The sequence below is a fragment of the Neofelis nebulosa genome, chromosome 16 (genome assembly GCF_028018385.1).
Source record: "Neofelis nebulosa isolate mNeoNeb1 chromosome 16, mNeoNeb1.pri, whole genome shotgun sequence".
In the NCBI taxonomy this organism is placed as follows: Eukaryota; Metazoa; Chordata; class Mammalia; order Carnivora; family Felidae; genus Neofelis; species Neofelis nebulosa.
The window spans coordinates 59,863,744-59,882,734 of NC_080797.1; the positions used below are offsets into that span (position 1 = coordinate 59,863,744).

At 37.5% G+C, this 18,991-nt stretch overlaps 1 protein-coding gene across 10 annotated transcripts in view; it reads right to left on the minus strand.

The window, feature by feature from the left end:
- Positions 1 to 18,991, minus strand: part of NF1 (neurofibromin 1) — a 252,664-nt gene that overhangs the window by 182,359 nt on the left and 51,314 nt on the right. For all 10 annotated transcript variants that reach the window (XM_058703847.1, XM_058703852.1, XM_058703856.1 and 7 more), the window contains exons 2-5: positions 16,468 to 16,611; positions 14,693 to 14,776; positions 11,182 to 11,372; positions 4,696 to 4,802 (exon numbers count right to left, since the gene is read on the minus strand). In XM_058703847.1, the coding sequence (XP_058559830.1) occupies positions 4,696 to 4,802; positions 11,182 to 11,372; positions 14,693 to 14,776; positions 16,468 to 16,611 (526 nt within the window). The remainder of the gene's footprint in view (positions 1 to 4,695; positions 4,803 to 11,181; positions 11,373 to 14,692; positions 14,777 to 16,467; positions 16,612 to 18,991) is intronic.

Below are 18,991 nucleotides of genomic sequence, written 5' to 3' on the forward strand. Positions count from 1 at the left end.
TTTTGAGAGAGAGAGGAGAGAGAGAGAGAGAGAGAGAGAGTCAAAGTACAAATGGGGGAGGGGCAGAGAGAGAAGGCGACACAGAATCTGAAGCAGGCTCCAGGCTACGAACAGTCAGCAAAGAACCCGACGCGGGGCTCAAACTCACGAACTGTGAGATCATGACTTGAGCCGAAGTCGGCCGCTTAACTGACTGAGCCACCCAGGTGCCTCTGTATATGTCTTATTACTCTAGTTCTACAAGTTTCTGACTGGACAGCCTACCCACACCTCAAAGTCAATAAATGTCAATCTAAATTTGTCATTTTCCTGGCTACCTTCCATGCTGTCATCAACCTCTCCTCTCCTTTCTTGCTTTAATCAGCTTATTCTGTAATACTTGGTGATACTTCTCTTTAACCCCATGTATCTAAATTAATCACCAAATGCCAGGTGATGTATTTTATGTATTTTGTGTACTCTACTTCCCAAATACCATTATCAAATTGATCCCCACCCTATCCCATTCCATCCAGACCTGCATTACCTTCATTTCTCACTCACATTTCTTCCTCACACATACGACCAAGTCCCAAAAGCTCATACAACCTTCTACCAAGGCATCCTGCAAATTTCAAGCAAAGTGGTATATCTAAAATAAAAGCTTGATCCCACCTTAAACCTTTTTTTCCATCATTTCCCATGGCCATTAAAATAAAGTCACATAATCCATAAGCACAATGGTGTAACACTTGGCTCTAGAAATGAGCAGATGTGAAATGAATCTAACCCTGCCACTCACTAGCTGTCTGACCTTGGAAATGTTACTTAAGCCTCAATTTCCTCATCTACATAGGGGATGATAATACTATTTGCTTCATAGGGTCACCGTAAGCATTGATGACAAAAGGCATTAAACTGCATAGGATGATATGTGGCCCATGCTGAACATGGAATAAACATCACCATGCCTTTATTAATACGATCTGGCCTACTCTTACACCTCCCTATCTTGCGCTTTTCCTCTTAACAGCTCCCACCCCCAAACACATACCTCTTCCCTCATGTTATGCTCACCCTATTTGTGTTTGGCAGCTTACTTTGCAAATACTTTGATAATGTATTTCCCTCATAAACCAGGTCATGAACTCCATATAGACAGATGTTTTATTAATCTTTGTAAACCTAGCACTTAGCATGGTTTCTTGCACACAATTTCTCAACAAATGCTGTTGGAGTGAATTTAAAACACATTACTGGGGCGCCTGGGTGGCTCAGTCAGTTACGTAAGTGTCTGACTTCGGTTCTGGTCATGATCTCAAGGTTCATGGGTTCGAGCCCCATGTCAGGCTCTGCGCTGACAGCTCAGAGCCTGTAGCCTGTAGCCTGTTTTGGATTCTGTGTCTCCATCTCTCTCTGCCCCTCCCCTGCTCGCACTCTCTCTCTCTCTCAAAAATAAACACTAAAAAAACTGAACAAAAAAAAAACCACATTACTAATTTTACTATTCATATTACAGGAAGTTTCCAGTCCTTTCACCATTGTCACCTAGAGCCATCTTTTGCTGCCTATTTAACATCGGTTGTTGTTTTTTTTTATAGTTTACACATTTATCAGTTAAACCCTAAATTTATGTTCACGAGGGGGCTGTATTCCAATGGGGATGACTTACCACAATAAAAAGAGTCATTTATTCACACAATTAGTTTCTCTTATTTGAATATGGAGAACCATTTAAATTAATTATTACAGATTAAACATCTCTATGAAACCTGAGGTTTTAAACAAATACCTACTCCTGGACAACCAGATCTAGATTTCTTTTTTTAAAAAAATTTTTTCATAAAGTTTATTCATTTCTTTTGAGAGAAAGAATGCACGTGCACACACACGTGGGGGAAGGGCAGAGAGACTAAGAGGGAGAAAGGAGAGAGGGAGGGAGAAGGGAGAGGGAGGAGGGAGGAGGGAGAGGGAGGAGGGAGAGGGAGAAGGGAGAGGGAGAGGGAGGAGGGAGAGGGAGAAGGGAGAGGGAGAAGGGAGAGGGAGAGGGAGAGGGAGAAGGGAGAGGGAGAAGGGAGGAGGGAGAGGGAGAAGGGAGAGGGAGAAGGGAGAGGGAGAGGGAGAAGGGAGAAGGGAGAGGGAGAGGGAGAAGGGAGAGGGAGAGGGAGAGGGAGAGGGAGAAGGGAGAGGGAGAAGGGAGAGGGAGAGGGAGAGGGAGAGGGAGAGGGAGAGGGAGAGGGAGAGGGAGAAGGGGGAGGGAGAAGGGAGAGGGAGAAGGGAGAGGGAGAGGGAGAAGGGAGAGGGAGAAGGGAGAGGGAGAGGGAGAAGGGAGAGGGAGAGGGAGAAGGGAGAGGGAGAGGGAGAGGGAGAAGGGAGAGGGAGAGGGAGAAGGGAGAGGGAGAGGGAGAAGGGAGAGGGAGAAGGGAGAGGGAGAGGGAGAAGGGAGAGGGAGAGGGAGAAGGGAGAGGGAGAAGGGAGAGGGAGAAGGGAGAGGGAGAAGGGAGAGGGAGAAGGGAGAGGGAGAGGGAGAGGGAGAGGGAGGAGGGAGAAGGGAGAGGGAGAAGGGAGAGGGAGAAGGGAGAAGGGAGAGGGAGAAGGGAGAGGGAGAGGGAGAAGGGAGAGGGAGAGGGAGAAGGGAGAGGGAGAAGGGAGAGGGAGAAGGGAGAGGGAGAGGGAGAGGGAGAGGGAGGAGGGAGGAGGGAGAAGGGAGAAGGGAGAGGGAGAAGGGAGAGGGAGAGGGAGAAGGGAGAGGGAGAGGGAGAGGGAGAGGGAGAAGGGAGAGGGAGAGGGAGAAGGGAGAGGGAGAAGGGAGAGGGAGGAGGGAGAGGGAGAAGGGAGAAGGGAGAAGGGAGAAGGGAGAAGGGAGAAGGGAGAAGGGAGAGGGAGAAGGGAGAGGGAGAAGGGAGAGGGAGAAGGGAGAAGGGAGAAGGGAGAAGGGAGAAGGGAGAGGGAGAAGGGAGAGGGAGAAGGGAGAGGGAGAAGGGAGAAGGGAGAGGGAGACAGAACGAACTCCAAGCAGGCTCCATGCTATCAGCACAGAGCCCCACTTGGGGCTTGAACTCACAAACCACGAGATCATGACCTGTGCCGAAGTTGGATACTTAACCGACTGAGCCACCCAGTTGTCCCCTAGATTATTTCTGAAATGTTATAAAAAACCACAAAACCACATATACTTCTGAAATTTTATATGGAAAGAAAATCTCTAAATTTTATCATCCTTAACTTCTTAATGCTTACTGATAGATACTAAGATCTTAAAATTTCAACTGTGAATTGATTTGTGGTTTATTATAGTCTAAAACAACTGCTATCCACTTAACATAAAAGCTAAAATGATCCATTTTTCTTTCTTTATTAAAGTTACTGAAAGTGATTTAATTGTTGCTTGGTTTTATAATAGTAATGACCTAAAATTGGTAATAGAGATAGAACAGAGCCTTACAGTATTGATCTATATAGATATAGCCTTTTTAAATCTCTGGTGAACCAGTTATTGAGTTTAAAACAAATGTTAAGAAAACTATCACTGGGGCGCCTAGGTGGCTCAGTGGTTTGAGCACCCGACTTTGGCTCAGGTCTTGATCTCAGTTCATGGGTTGGAGTCCCACATCAGGCTCTGTGCTGATGGCTCAGAGCCTGGAGCCTGCTTCAGATTCTGTGTCTCCCTCTCCCTCTGCCCCTCCCCAACTTGTGCTCTCTGTCTCTCAAAAAAAAAAAAAAAAAAATTATAAGCAAAGTGTTTTGATAATGACACTGCAGAACTGCTAAGGTTTTCAAAGTTAATATAACTAAATCTTCTTTTATGTCAGACACTAGAAACATTTTTCATAATTCCTTAATACACAAAGTAAAATTAAAAAGTTGAATCATATACTACAAAGTTTTGCATTTAAATTAGACAGGATTCAATATCACAGAAAACTAAAAACAATTTGTGTGAAATGAATTTAGGTATTTATACTCAGTTTATTAATAATGCTCATTGATATTTGATTTATATTAACTTTCAGGTTTCCCACAAAAATTCTCTCAATTCCTTGTGACTGTTTATTTTCATCAACATAATCACACAAAGCATTGCCCAAAGCTTCAAAATCACATATTAAGTATTGTAATATCCCCATGGATATAACTTCAGATGTAATCCTCAGGGACTATAACTGAAATGCACAAGGAAGCAAAAGGCACTGGAAAGATAAGAGACTTGATAATGCTATAAAGTCAGAAAGTCATTAAAACATCTGAAAACACAAATGTCAGAAATGAGATTCCTGACGCAATTCTTCCTCTTGTCATAAGATCACAATCTTCTGGTTCCATTCTGTAATGACACTTTGATATCCTGCTAAACTACCTGCTTTTAGCACTATAACAGCTAAACAGGTAATTTCGATAACCTATGGCTATCCTTAAGTAATGAAATTCTAGAAAAATTAAGTAACAGCACCTTTATGCTCTCTTTGTTAAAGCAAAAATTATGGTTGAACAAGACTTTCCATTGCCAAGAATTAAGATACTCATTTTTTTTTTTTGTTTTCAAAGGCTCAAAAATTTTTGAACCATTAAGCATTATTGTCCATTTCACAAGGATATGTGCAGTATCAAATCCACTTTGATGTTCCAGTTCAACACAGTTAGTACAAAAAACCTGTACATTCAAAACACTGGCTTTTCACCGACAGTGTTTAGTTTCAGATATACATCTACACTTACCCTTTAGGAGTCGTTTTAATTTTGCACAATCCACATTGATATACTGTAACAATTCTATATCATGAACATCAACATTGTCTTCTGAACAAACAGTCAATTCCTGTAACCTGAAAAGTAAAAACCAAAAATAATTTATCTTAAGGAAAGTCTAAAATTCTGAACTGAACAGATTCTTCTCACCCCAATGATAAATTTGTAAGAGAAAATATACATACAAAAATAAGACAACAAATAGTTATTTTTTTTTTAATGTTTAGTTATTTTTGAGAGAGAGAGAGAGACAGAGTGTGAGCAGGGACAGGGCAGAGAGAGAGGGAGACAGAACTGGAAGCAGGCTCCAGGCTCTAAGCTGTCAGCACAGAACCCGATGCGGGGTTCAAACCCACAAGCCATGAGATCATGACCTGAGCTGAAGTCAGACATCAACCAACTGAGCCACCCAGGCACCCCAACATTAAATATTTCTTATAAAATTTAAAGGTACATAATTAATTCAAGGGATATGATGAAAGAAACCATAGGCTTCACTGTGTATATACCAAACCAAATCACCACACTGTATACCTTAAATACATATAATTTTTATTTTTAAAAAAATCATAGCATGTGGATAACTGGTGAAGCAAAGATGCCTAGGTATTTGAAATACTATTCTCTGTGTTAGGTGTATTTTTGAAATTTTTCTTTAACAAAAATTTTTTAATTCAAATTTTAAATTATAAATTTTATTAACTTCTGATCACATCAGCTAAACTTCAGAAACATGGGCACTATCAACAATAGCGAAATATGTAGAGCCCAAATGTCCATCGATGGATGAATGGATAAAGAAGATGTGGTGTGTGTGTGTATATACATATACATATATATATATGTGTGTGTGTGTGTGTGTGTGTGTATACATATATATATATGTATACACACACACACACACACACACACATATATATATATACACATACATACATACAACAGAGTATTACTCAGCAATCATAATGAAATCTTGCCATTCACAACTACGTGGATGGAACTAGAGGGTATTACGCTAAGTGAAATTTTTCAGAGAAAGACAAAAATCATATGACTTCACTCATATGAGGACTTTAAGAGACAGAACAGATGAACATAAGGGAAGGGAAACAAAAATAACATAAAAACTGGGAGGGGGAAAAAACAGAAGAGACTCATAAATACGGAGAACATATAAAGGGTTACTGGAGGGGGGTGTGGGAGGGGGGATGGGCTAAATGGGGAAGGGGCATTAAGGAATCTACTCCTGAAATTATTGTTGCACTATATGCTAACTACCTTGGATATAAATTTTAAAAAAATAAATTAAAATTTTAAAAAAGAAACATGAATGATATTTTATCTACATTTATAAGATACATTTACTTTGTATTGAAAAAATGAGTAAGCCTTTAGTCCTTGCAATTTTCACAATCTGTGTGTGTATTTATGTGATTATTTGATTAATGTCCTTCCTTCACGAACTTATTCCTATAAAGGCAAGAATCTTTCTAAACCCCCAAAATTTCCCTTAAATATGAAGTTATCACAAATGTAGAAAAATTTAACACTCAACAAATATAGATATTTTTAAACTGATAAAAAAATTCACATAAGTCTTAATAAAAATCTCTCCTCCAATTTTCACTAACAACCATAGAAGTCAGCTTTTCAAAAGCTGACATTGTTAATCTATTGAATTGTGCTCCCTAATGAGGCATATTCATTATTTCAATTAATAGATATCAAAATGTAAGCAGATAAATGGAATTACTAATGTTTGTAACTGCAGGGAGATGGTGAAAAAGCACAAATACTACAAAATCTTATTTATAGTATTAACTGGGATTGTAACCATTTTAATGCAATCTTAAACTGGCATTACTCACCATACTAAACCTTCAGTTGCTAAATATAAAATCAATCGATTCCTTCCTTCGCAAATTCCTCTTCCACTCACTTTAGTCTGCGGATGTATAGCTAACATTAAAACTATTCCAAGCACTTACGCTAACGCTCTTCATATCATCAGGGTGAGAAAAGCTTAGCAGTTCACACTGGGAATAAGAGGGTCCTCAATACTGATTTACATGCTAAAAATTCCATGGCTGCTGCAAAGAGTCTAGGAAATATGGAATAGGATTCCTTAGGAAACACAAATTAATAAATCAGCAACACCAACTTTTGAAAAGCTGACTCTTGTGGTTATTTGTGAAAAATGGAAGAAAAGTTTAATTCTTTATACAGCCCAGTATTTCCATAGGAAAGGGGTGTTTTCTGAAGCTTAATTGTCATTTCTGAAACACAGAAATCAAAGGGTAGTTTGAGCAAAAGAAGCGAAATGGAAAACTTACCATTAAAGCATCCAGAAAGACCAGATAAACTGAATAACAACAAAAAGATATTTAAAGTGTATAGAAATAAAAGAGGGACACCTGGGTATCTCAGTCAGATAAGCATCCAACTTTGGCTCAGGTCATGACCTCACAGTTCTGGAGTTCAAGCTGACAGCTTGGAGTCTGGAGCCTGCTTCAGATTCGGTGTCTCCCTTGCTCTTTGCCCCTCCCCCACTCATGTTCTCGTTCTCTCTCTCTTTCTCTCTCTCTCAAAAACAAGTAAATTTTAAAAATTTAAAATAGGGGCCCCTGGTGGCTCAGTTAGTTAAGCGTCCAATTTCGGCTCAGGTCATTAACCCAGGGTTCATGGGTTCCAGCCTCGTATCGAGCTCTATGCTGACAACTCAGAGCCTGGAGCCTGCTTCAGATTCTGTCTCCCTCTCTCTGCCCTTCTCCCACTCATGCTGTCTCTCTCTCTCTCTCTCTCTCTCTCTCAAAAATAAACATAAAAATTTTAAAAATATATAAATTAAATATATATAAATTAATGAAAACAACCCCCACCCCCCGCCCCAACCACCACCCATCCACCCAGGTCCAGAAATGAAGAGGAAAATGAAAACCAGAGATGATTTTGAAGACATGGTCTTATCTTGCAACAAAGGAAGCACAAAGGTGGGTAGGCTTTTTCCTCTCCTTACCCTAGGGGTTTTGGTCTAACATCTACATGGGACTGAATACAAAACCTTATACCTTAATAGTGCAGGGAGTAGAACTGGGGTCCTGGAAAAAAACAAAAGACTAGCAAGAACTATGCACTTCCTTAAAAGAGGGTTGCACAGAGAGAGTCAAAGAATGAAGGAAGGGTGGAAGGGGAAAAAAAAAAAAAAAATCTACCAGCACAAGATGTCTATCTGCTCTGGCTAAGTTTTGGGTAGGGGAAAAAGTCACCCAGGGCTGTTACCTGATAAGGGTTTGAGGTCCACATTTATACTATCAATACAATCCAGGGATGAGAAATTAACCAAAAAAATAAGGCCAGAGCTGGGTACTTGGCAAAAACAAATGTAAATGCAAAAACCATCACTAGGACACTCCCACAGCTCCAGGCTGCAAGAGATCCCCAAAGAAAATAGAGATGTGCACTAAAGATGACTTTGCAATCCAAGTTCACAAAAGAGAGAGGAAACCATTCACTGTGAATGAGAGTCGGCACATACAAGCATTATGAGATCAATCTTAAGAGAATATAAAATAAGTATGTTTTAAGTTATTATAGTCATATAAGAAATTTAAAATTATTAAGAAGAATAAGAAACGATAAAAAAAAAACCAGATTTGTAAAAGAATCAAATAGAACTTTTAAAATCACTGAGTCTTGAGGTGCCTAGGTGGTTCAGTCAGTTAAGCATCTGACTGCAGCTCAGGTCATGATCTCACAGTTCGTGAGTTCGAGCCCCACATCAGACTCTCTGCTATGAGCACAGTGCCCGCTTTGTATCCTCTGTCCCCCCCACCCACCCACTCCTTCCCCACTCATTCTCTCTCTCTAAATAAATAAACTTTAAAAAAAATCACTGAGTCTTCTGCTTCTGGTGGTTTGTCAAATCAGATATTCCACAGGACCCTCCCACTACAAAACAATTAGATCTATTACGAGTGTGCAACAATTCTGTGGAGAAAGCAGCTGATCTTCTACATCAAAGAGTATTATGAGCCACAGAACATGTATATACTTCAGCAGAATAATAAACTTAAGATCTGTAGTCCATATTCCCCTAAAAAAAAAAATCAGAGGACAGAAATATCAAAAGCTAGGGGCACCTGGGTAGCTCAGTTGGTTAAGGGTCCAGACTCAATTTCAGCTCAGGTCATGATCTAAAGCCCTGCATCACGCTCTGCACTGACAGTGAGGAGCCTGCTGGGGATTCTCTCTCTCCCTCTCTCTCTGCCTCTCCTCTCCTCCACTCTTTCACACTCTCTCAAAACAAATAAACAAACATTAAAAAAAAGAAAAAAGAAATATCAAAAGCTAATGTTAAGCCTAAAAGAGAAACATCTGTGGACAGGCAGAATAGTCAAACAAATGTTCATGATATTGGTCCATTTAATTTATATGATGACACATAAACTCAATCTTCAGAAAGAAACTGCCATTCTAGTCACTTGCGTATTTTAAGCCACCTAATGCTATGACAGCAATGTCATAAGATATCTGTATCTAAATTAAACCATCAGAATGGTCTTTTAGGTGAGTGGTCTTCTAACAAGATCATCTCCTATGTCTGGCACAAGCTAAATTAAACAGCAAACGCAGTCGTCTGAAACATGTATTTCACAGATCCCATTTCTGAGCAGTCTGCCCCCTGAAAGCTAAAGAAACTGGCTTATTTTGGAGACATTTAACTTCTCTTCTGGAAACTGTGAACTAGGTTTGGAAAATACACAAAAGCATATTTACATGTGTTACATATTTACATGTGCTAATGCTGCAAAATCCTATAAAATGAAACCTTTGGGTGACTAGAAAATTTCTCAACTTTTTAAAAGGTGGCATATTTGCTGTGCTTTATAAAGCAACTCATACTTGGATATGCTAAAAACATTTTATTCTTTTGATAATTTTCTACCTTCAATGTAAGATTATTTCAAATAATAAGCTGGTACAGTCATCATTTAAACAAAGAAGGGGTTTTGTTTTTTGTCTTTTACAATTTCACACCACCTATTATTCCCTAGGCGTCAGTTACCTTGCTACTTCATCTAGTTTAATATTACTCAGAATATAAAACGTTACCACTCAAAAAATTTCATGAAGACAATTTTCTATTGAATAAACATTACCTAATATTATCAATCTTATTACACCACACCATTGAACAAAATTTTAATTTTCTTTGCACCAGTTCTGAAGAGGGACTGAAGAATATTATTGCCTAGCATCATGCCTATAAAAATGTTGTATTTCTTAAAAGGATGGCAAGACTTTGAAGTTAGCCAAGTCCTCAAAACACTACAGCACAAATTTTCTAATTATGATGTATGTTCTCATTCACACCTGTTGGAAAACAACGGAACAATGACCAAAGCTGACTAATGGAAGCCTGCTGTTCACACAACACAGACAAGTCAAAAGATAAAAGATGTACCAGTAAACAAAGAATAAACAAACATAATTAAGGACCCATTTGACTGTACTTGTATACGACAGGCAAATCATTGGTAAGAAAGCAAGTTCCAGAATTACCTGCTACCATCAGTTATAATTCTAGTCCATAGAGCACCATCTATACACCAATTTCTTCCCATCTATAGCATATCACATAGTGATTTTTATCAGTAAAAGCTTAAATAATATTTATCATATAAACTTGAAGCAAAACAGTAAAAATATGGTTAAAATGGAAGTTTAGAGTAGCAGTCTAATATAACGAACCTAATAGACTCTGACCAGTCTGACTTAAAAATTTTGGGTCCTCCGTGGTTTGACATACTGCCTTGATAAATTCTTTGGGTATTAGTTGCTTATCTGTAAACTGGGGGAAGTATCACCTACATTTCACAGATACTATGAGAATAAAACAGCACATTTGCTGTAAATACTAAAAAAAAAAAAAAAAAAAAAAAAAAAAAGGAGCTTTTACAATTCATACACTTAGAACACAGTCCACTTTCTGGAGAAGTCTACTTTGCAAATTACTTACTTCCTTGTGCTTCCATATTGCTAGGTTTTGTTTTCATTTGGTAACTTAGAATCTTGTGATAAAGAACAGAGCTGGGAGGTCACTGGAATTCTGACTACTCTTATCAGTTATTCTATCTGATTAGCTAATTCCATTTAAAGGAACAAAATGTTAGAAAGGCCAACCAAAACCTCATACCTAGTGTTAAAAACAAAAACCTAATTATGGGTGATGTATCATCCTAAAATTTGGACTTTCAACCCCCTAACAGTACTCACAATTGTACACATCAATATCACAATGTTGCACAATAAAACTTTCAAAGAAATCAATGCATAAAATTTATACAAAAGCCCAAGTCAAATTCATTTCTGTCAACTTTTTGTTTTTATGCAGACAAAAGAAAACTTCTAAAAGTTTATTACTTGCAACAGTCCTATGTAGATTTACACACTAACCTGGTAGAGATGCGACTAAACACTGCGTTGAAGTTGTTGCAGCTGAGAGAAAATAAAACCCCAGATGCAGAATTCCGAAGTTCAGCTGCATGTTGGTTTCCTTCACGACAGGTGTGAAGAAAATGGCAGATTTCTGGCAGCAACTGTTTGACCAGCATCGTTTCATCTAATCTCATTGTGTCCTTTGGTTGCTAAAATAGAAATAATCACATAATTCTATAACTTTCTTAAATTTACATGTAAAGATTCTCTGCTATGAAAATTTTCAAGCATACATTAGACTTGAAATACAATAGTGGACAATGATATATTCATACCGTGGTTCAATACAATAATACATTCATCACCTAGATTCAACAATTGTTAATATTTCATCGTGTTTGCTGTATCCACCTATAGTTAGTCTAATAAAGAGAATGGTTCCATCTTTGACCTCTGAGTCACAATAAAGGCTCCCATCCATCCTCCCTAGCATCATCCCCCACACCACCACCACCACTAGTCCTGTTTGTTCCCTGTTCACCAATTCCCTACATAATAAGCCTTCCCACTCCTGGGAATCCCAAGTTTATTGTGAGTTCTAAAAAAACTTTACTCATATTCATTTTTGAGTGCATTGTGTCATCTGTCTCAAATCCAAATACATTCCTGGATGGGCAATCACACCTGCCTTTTAGAGGACTGCCTAAAACACATAGATATGTACTTATTACAAATAATTTTATTTTGGTTGAGCCATTTCAAAGTAAGTTACAAACATTGTAACACTTCGTCCATAGGTACCTTAGCATCTCTCAAAAATAAGGACATTCTCCAATATAACTTCAATACAATCACATCAAAGAACAAAAATACAAAAACAAAAATAAAAAACAATTCCCCTTGTATCAGCTAATACCCAATCTATATTCAAATTTCCCCAACTGCCCCCAAAATGTCTTTCATAGCTTCTTTTTAATTTAGTCAGGACCCAAAAAAGGTTCAGATGATTGCAGCATGATTCCTTTATTCTCTTTATTCTAAAACAATCTCTCCCCACCACACACTCCTTATACTTCCTTTTTACTTTCCATAACATTGATTTAAGAAAATGGGCCTTAGAAAATGTTCCATATTGTTGATTCGATTATTTCTTAGTAGTGTGCCTTGTCTTTCTAGTTACTGTATTTTCTGTAGCTGGGACCTAAATCTAATAGTCTGATTAGATTCAGATTAAACAGTCAGGTAATTCAGTAAAGTACATATTGTATCAAATCAGGGGCACATAATGCCAGGTGGTCCCACTATTAATGACACACCAAGCTTGATAATTTTTGGTGTTAACACCAAGATCTCTACTTTATAAAGGAAATGTCTATAATTAGCAAAATAACCAATAGAGAAGCTATCCTGCAGATATACTGTTCTGTATCGCCTAACAGCTAATATTCATGTAAGAATGACAATTTTGATATACCAAGCATGATGACCAAGAGCAAAATTTTGGACAACTGTGTGCTATGCTTGATTCTGTAATTGTAATCCAAGTGTTTTCAGATGTAAACACACTGAAAAATATGGACAGCAAATAAAGAGACATCATAAAACCCTGCAAAATTCAAGTGGCGATGCCTATATCTTATAGGCCAATCAAACAAGAGAAATGTTGAAACTCCAATTAATAAACAAGTAATAATTACAGAAGTATGCAATCTTTTGAATAATGGTCATACATGTAGGAACAAAGATTCCTCAAATTCTACAAAATTTTACTCATATGATTTTCGTAAATATTTGATCATTTTCATTCAGTTATTTCAACTACTTATATGATAAACATGCACTTGTAGGCTGTTCTTCTTAAACTACCTCAACTTACTTCAATCTAAAAATGAAAATCAACAGACAACTATAAAATTATTGAAGGCAATTCCGAAAAACGCAACTGTTCGAGGATATGAATAGCATTGTTTTTTAATTGTAAATTCAATGAAAAAAATTTATACATTTTCAATAGAACAAAGTAACATATATTTTATGTATTATATAAGTTATACCATGCCCATTTATTAGAGTTTCAGTTAGGCGATCTCCAAAGAGTATCAATTAAACAAGAGCCAATAATAGCAGTAATCATTCTCCAAAATACATTGACCACTACCTCTCAGTTATAAAGGTTAACAGAGAAGAGCTATGGGACCTCCATTCAAACACGGATATGGCTCATATACTGGTATTTACAATCAAAGCAACAAGACAAATACAGAGAACTGATTCAGGGTAAGTTTAAACTGTCCATCTTCACAATTACATCATCCTATTTAACAGTGCTTCTGCTCTTTCACTCCATTTTACAAATGAACCACAGCACACCACAAATTAATAGAAAGCACCAAGCTAAAAACAGAACCAGCGTACCCTCAATTTAAGTAGAAAACTTATTAACACTGTCTGACAATTTTGGAATACGGTCAAGGGTCAACAAAAGTTTAGTATATGTGCTGCCGAAGCGAGCACAACAAAAGTTTAAAACATTATGCTGAGGTCTGGTGGCCTATAGTGTTAAACATGTCTCTTTTCGCAGGATGTACAGTGGAATGAATGTAATTATTTTTCCAACTCCATACTCTACCCCTTCCTCCAACACTGCTGACCATTCCCTCTCTTCTCAACCACACAATCAGTCCTCATCTCCAAGTCCCTCCCAACAAGGTTTACCACAGAAAACTGTAGCATGTAGAATACAGAAGCAATTCTGAATAAAGGCAAAAGATGTGCCAAAGAAGAGAGAATATGAAAATTTAAACTCTAATATTTAGTGAACAGACATTTAAAATGAAGGTAGCTCCTACCATGTTCCGGTAAGAATTAAGGCTGCTGAAGTACAGAAACACCTTGCTTTATACAACGAAAATATTCTTGACAAATTCTAATTAAGTCATGGTTGAAACATAATGAGGTAACTATTCAGAAGAAACCGAAGAAAGAACTGTTTTGTACTCATCGACTCCTCCCCATATCTAGTTTATATGTTCATATGTACATATAACAAGTGTTCTTCAGGTAGGATCTATCAGCAATAGTTATAATTTTTTTAAGTCTCCTTTTATATAGATTTGAAAAGTAAAGCCCTAAAATCAGATAAAATACTAAAACGGGGAAAGAGACAAGGTTCCTCCTGGTCTTCCTGTCACATTTTTTCACAGCTAACCAATGCCGCAGGCCTAACAATATCTGGAGAAATTGAGTCAAATGGTGGCTTTTTTCATAACCTCTTCTAAAAAACCTGAAACAGATATGTGGCTCAAGCTTAACACTTTATAAATAAACTTAGTATCTATTTACAAAAGATAAGAAAATAAGTTTCTCTTGAAAACTTGTCTGCACTCTGTTAACTCTGTTAACAATATTCGCATTCATATGTCTTAGGCAAAAAAAATCCATAGGACTTTTCTTGTCCGTATACATTGTGGTACATCGGATCATTCTCAAAACTGAATTCACAAAATCTGCCTATTTTAGATTTACTTACCCCAGCAAGACATTTTTCCAGTGTATCCAATATAATCAACTGAGAGAGATATAAATTTTTTTCAGCAGCTTCTCCAAATATTCTCTAAAAGAAAAGATATTCACAACACTAAAAGTTGGCTATTGTTCCCTACTACAAATCAGCACATATCTGAAAAGGGACAAAGGATTAAGAAAAAAAGAAATCATGTTTTCCATTTTACCTCCCAGATTAGACTGTATTTAAATCTATTATTTCTATTTTATCTTAATGCTCAAAGTATATTCCCAGGCAAATGAAAATGCTGGCATTTATTACAGTCTGTCATCAGTGTTGTAACAGTAAAAGAAAATAACTTTTGCTTATACTTTAAAAATACATAGGATTTAGAAATACATATAGATCTGAGCCAGAATCTTGAATTGAACATTTAACTTCAATGCCACAAGATAATCAAAGTCTAAATTCTTACAGGAACAAAATACTATAATACCAATTACAGTGAATTTTAGGCATTCACTATCCTTAAATTTAATACTATGCTATTTACCAACAAGAAACTATGGTTTCCAAAAGTCAGTTTATTCAGTAAGCACTAAATGAATGCCAATATCACAATACTGCTTTTGTTTTTGTTTTTGAAAAGAAGGTTCCAAATATTCAAATATTTTCATCTAACTGGGAACACAGCCACATATTTATATAAGGAACATCCTATCACCATGCCCCACACACTGCAACAGAAGAGATCCACAAAATCTTAAATGTATTTCTGTAATTCACTTTACGTGTTCCTAAGAGGTTCTGCTTTCTTCAGAAAATCTTAATTTTTTCTATAAAGAAAAAATTTCTTTGTATGGCAAATGACTGCTCACACCTCCAGTTTATCAGTTTTCTAAGTTTAGGGCATTGTCTAACCAAGTTTTTAAAAAGAAAACAAACCAAAGATGATGTGACTATAAAAATGGGACTGAGTCTCACAATCTACAACCAGAAGTCAGTCTCAATGCTCAATACAAACAATATAAATTGTGGTTTATAAGTGCTAAAGACAGGAAAAGCAGTTTAGAATTAATCAAGAAACACCCAGATCGGTTGTTTTGCACTGAGTATGAAGGAGGTTTTAGACAGGAATTGACAGAGAAGACGGATCACCTGCGAGATATAGGAGAAATATATCCTGGAATAACTTGTAGCCTAGGGAATGTAAATCGATCTTATAAAACAGGAAAAAAGGCAACTGGGAGCTTGTGACAGTGGAATTACTTGATGAAATGACTATTTGAGGAAAATCATTTCAACAATGGATCTTGAACTACTATAGAATTTGTCACAGGTTACAGGAGGAAGGAAATAAAACAGTATCTTCATTAAGAGCAATCTCACATTTTATCACTACAAGGTCATATTTATCATCTACTTAGGACTAGGGCAACCTGAGAAGTAAATATTCAAAGAAGAAACTAAAAAAAATATTTTAAAAGATTACTCCATGATCAATTCATATACAACCTACAGTCTATATGAAATCTTAATTCCCCCCCACCAAAAAAAAAAAAAAAAAATAGAAAAGAAGATAGGGTCACAAATAAGAGAAGGATCTAAGAGAAAGAATCAAAAACTAAAATGAAAGTTAAAAGGTTACCTGTGCTCACCCACAAAATACAATGGTGAATGTTTATATCCGGAGTCCACAGAAAAGGACTTTCCATACTTCAAAATATGCTGCTCCAAATCTTTAAATCAAAAACAAACCAAAACAAATTCCCCCACAAAACAATAGCCCAAATACTCACCATATTGTTAACATTCTTTAAGATAGTGGTGAGGCCGCTGATAACCAAAGAAAACTTGTATTTGGAAATATTAATAAGACATTCCTTGTTGTGTTCAGTACTGACTTTGGTATGCGTGTTCTGCTGTCCTGTTTTTATTGGAAGCTAAGGGAAAAAGAAAATGTTAGCTTACACATGAAAAGGACTAAAAAGAACTATTTCTCACTGAAAATCATGAGGTTTGAGGAAAATTCTTATCAGTCACGGTTACCTACATTTGTATCTCAAACTCCAATTTTCAATACAGATTAGCATTTGTAGCAAATCTACAACTCTCTTGAAATTTCAATTTTTGTAGCTTTCCGTCTGGAAATTGTAAATCTCTACCTACAAAATTAAAACTTTACCCAGCATTACATAAGAGAGATGACTCACAGAAATAGAGCTATTTCCTTGTAGCTAAAAATTATTTCAGAGAATGCATACAATCCTTTCCCTTAAACACTGAACTCTTAAAACAACAACAGACCAAGAAAATCTATGCCTCAGACCTCTAATCAATTAATGGGAAATAAGTGCAGATTGTTCAGAAATGAGAACTGTATAACCAGGAATAAACACAGTAAGACAAACTCAGGTAAGATGATCACCCTCAAGTACCCAGTTGAGGGAGTAACAGAACAACAGTTAAGTCTCATGGAAACAATATCTCTTAAGGTCGCCACATTTACATTTATCTGAGAATGAGTTAAGTCACATTGCCAAGAAGTTCATCTCTACTCCGTTCAAAAGTAGCATTTTCTGGGCACCTGGGTGGCTCAGTCGGTCAAGCACTCAACTTCAGCTCGGGTCATGATCTGGCAGTTCGTGAGTTCAACCTTCATGTCAGGCTCTGTGCTGACAGCTCAGAGCCTGGAGCCTGCCTGCGATTCTATGTCTCCCTCTCTCTCTACCCCTCCCCCGCCCCACTCAAGCCCTCTCAAAAATACACATCAAAAAAATAAATAAAGTATCAAACAAAAGTAGCATTTTCCATTGAAAGTATCATGAATATATTTACTGTTTAAATACTAGATCCTGCTAACGCTAAGAGAACACCGGTGAGGTTCCTCTGTGAGAAAACAAACCTGCGTCCAGCATTCTCAGTTTTAAAATGGTGCAACTAAAGGTGGAAAGAGACCCAGTGACGTCCGCAAGTCTGCCTAGTCAGTAACAAGTGACTGACTTGATAATAAACACTAAATAAAACAGAGGAAGCCTTTTTAGGGTTAGAAGGGGCAGAACAGGAGCTACAGAATTACATAATGTTAATTTTAAAGGTTGGTGGGGGGCAGCGTGCTGAATCTGAAAGGGGGCTTTTAGAAGAAGGCAGTGGCTGCAATGTAACTTGCACACCTCCCCAACTCCCTCTGTAATGGTTAATTTTATACCTTAACTTGACTGGCTCATAGGATGTACAGATATCTGGCTAAACGTCATTTCTGGGTGTGTTTCTGAGGGTGCTTCCAGATGAAATTAGCATTTGAATAGGTGAACTCCATAAAGCAGGGGACAAGGTACCCACAAACCCCAAAAAACAAGCAAATAGCAACAAACCACTTAGAGCTACAAAACTGGTGTGGTATTAGTATCTCTGCAAAAGAAAGCTGAGTGTATAATGGGTCCAACAAGAGGAAAATACCAGAATTCTATTCCATCCTCGATGAAAAGTACAACAGGCCAACTTAAGAACATTAACTGACAAAAAAAAAAAAAAAAGAACATTAGCTGAAACACACGGGGCTTTCTGCATATTGCAATTTGCACATGAGTGCGAAAGGTCTACACTAATGCCTGAAGAGAACAGAGCACACTTTAAGCCACCACTGTCTAACAGAACTTTCTGTGGTGAGATTATACTATATCAACAATGCTCAATATAGTAGCTATAGCCACGTGTGACTACTGAGCACATGTTACATGGCTAATGCACATGAGGAATCAAATGTTTATTTCTATTTACTTAAATTTAACTTTAATTAGCCACTGGACACCACTGGGCAGCACACTTCTAAACTAACCAGCTGAAGAAGCACCCCCTTTTAGGGTGAAGCCCACACTGAGAAGAAATTGCTGAGATTCACTCCAATAGGGACAACGGGGGCAAAGGAAAAAGGGCCACATAAAGGTGGTAAAAAGGAAGACAGCTAAGGAGCTCAAAAAGGATGAGATGATGTATTTCATTTCATGAAAGTAACAGAAGAGCTCTAGAGCCACGAAGATAAAAAGCTCTCCTGGCTCACAGCTCCCTCTCACCAATTCAGGAAAAGTAAGTTCACATAGAAAGAATGTGGTCAAATCACATGTGAAGTCACTATGAGAAAAAATAAGAGACAGAATAACGTTGCAATAGAGAATGAAAGCGTGCCAGAAAGTCACGTTCTAAGGTACCTCTGTTGAGGCAAATAGGAGCCATCAGAGATTTGGGTTGACAATGAGGTCTGAAGTGACAAAACCGAAGACATGAGGGGGCCTCAAATGCATAAGTGGTGGAAAAGGGTTAAAA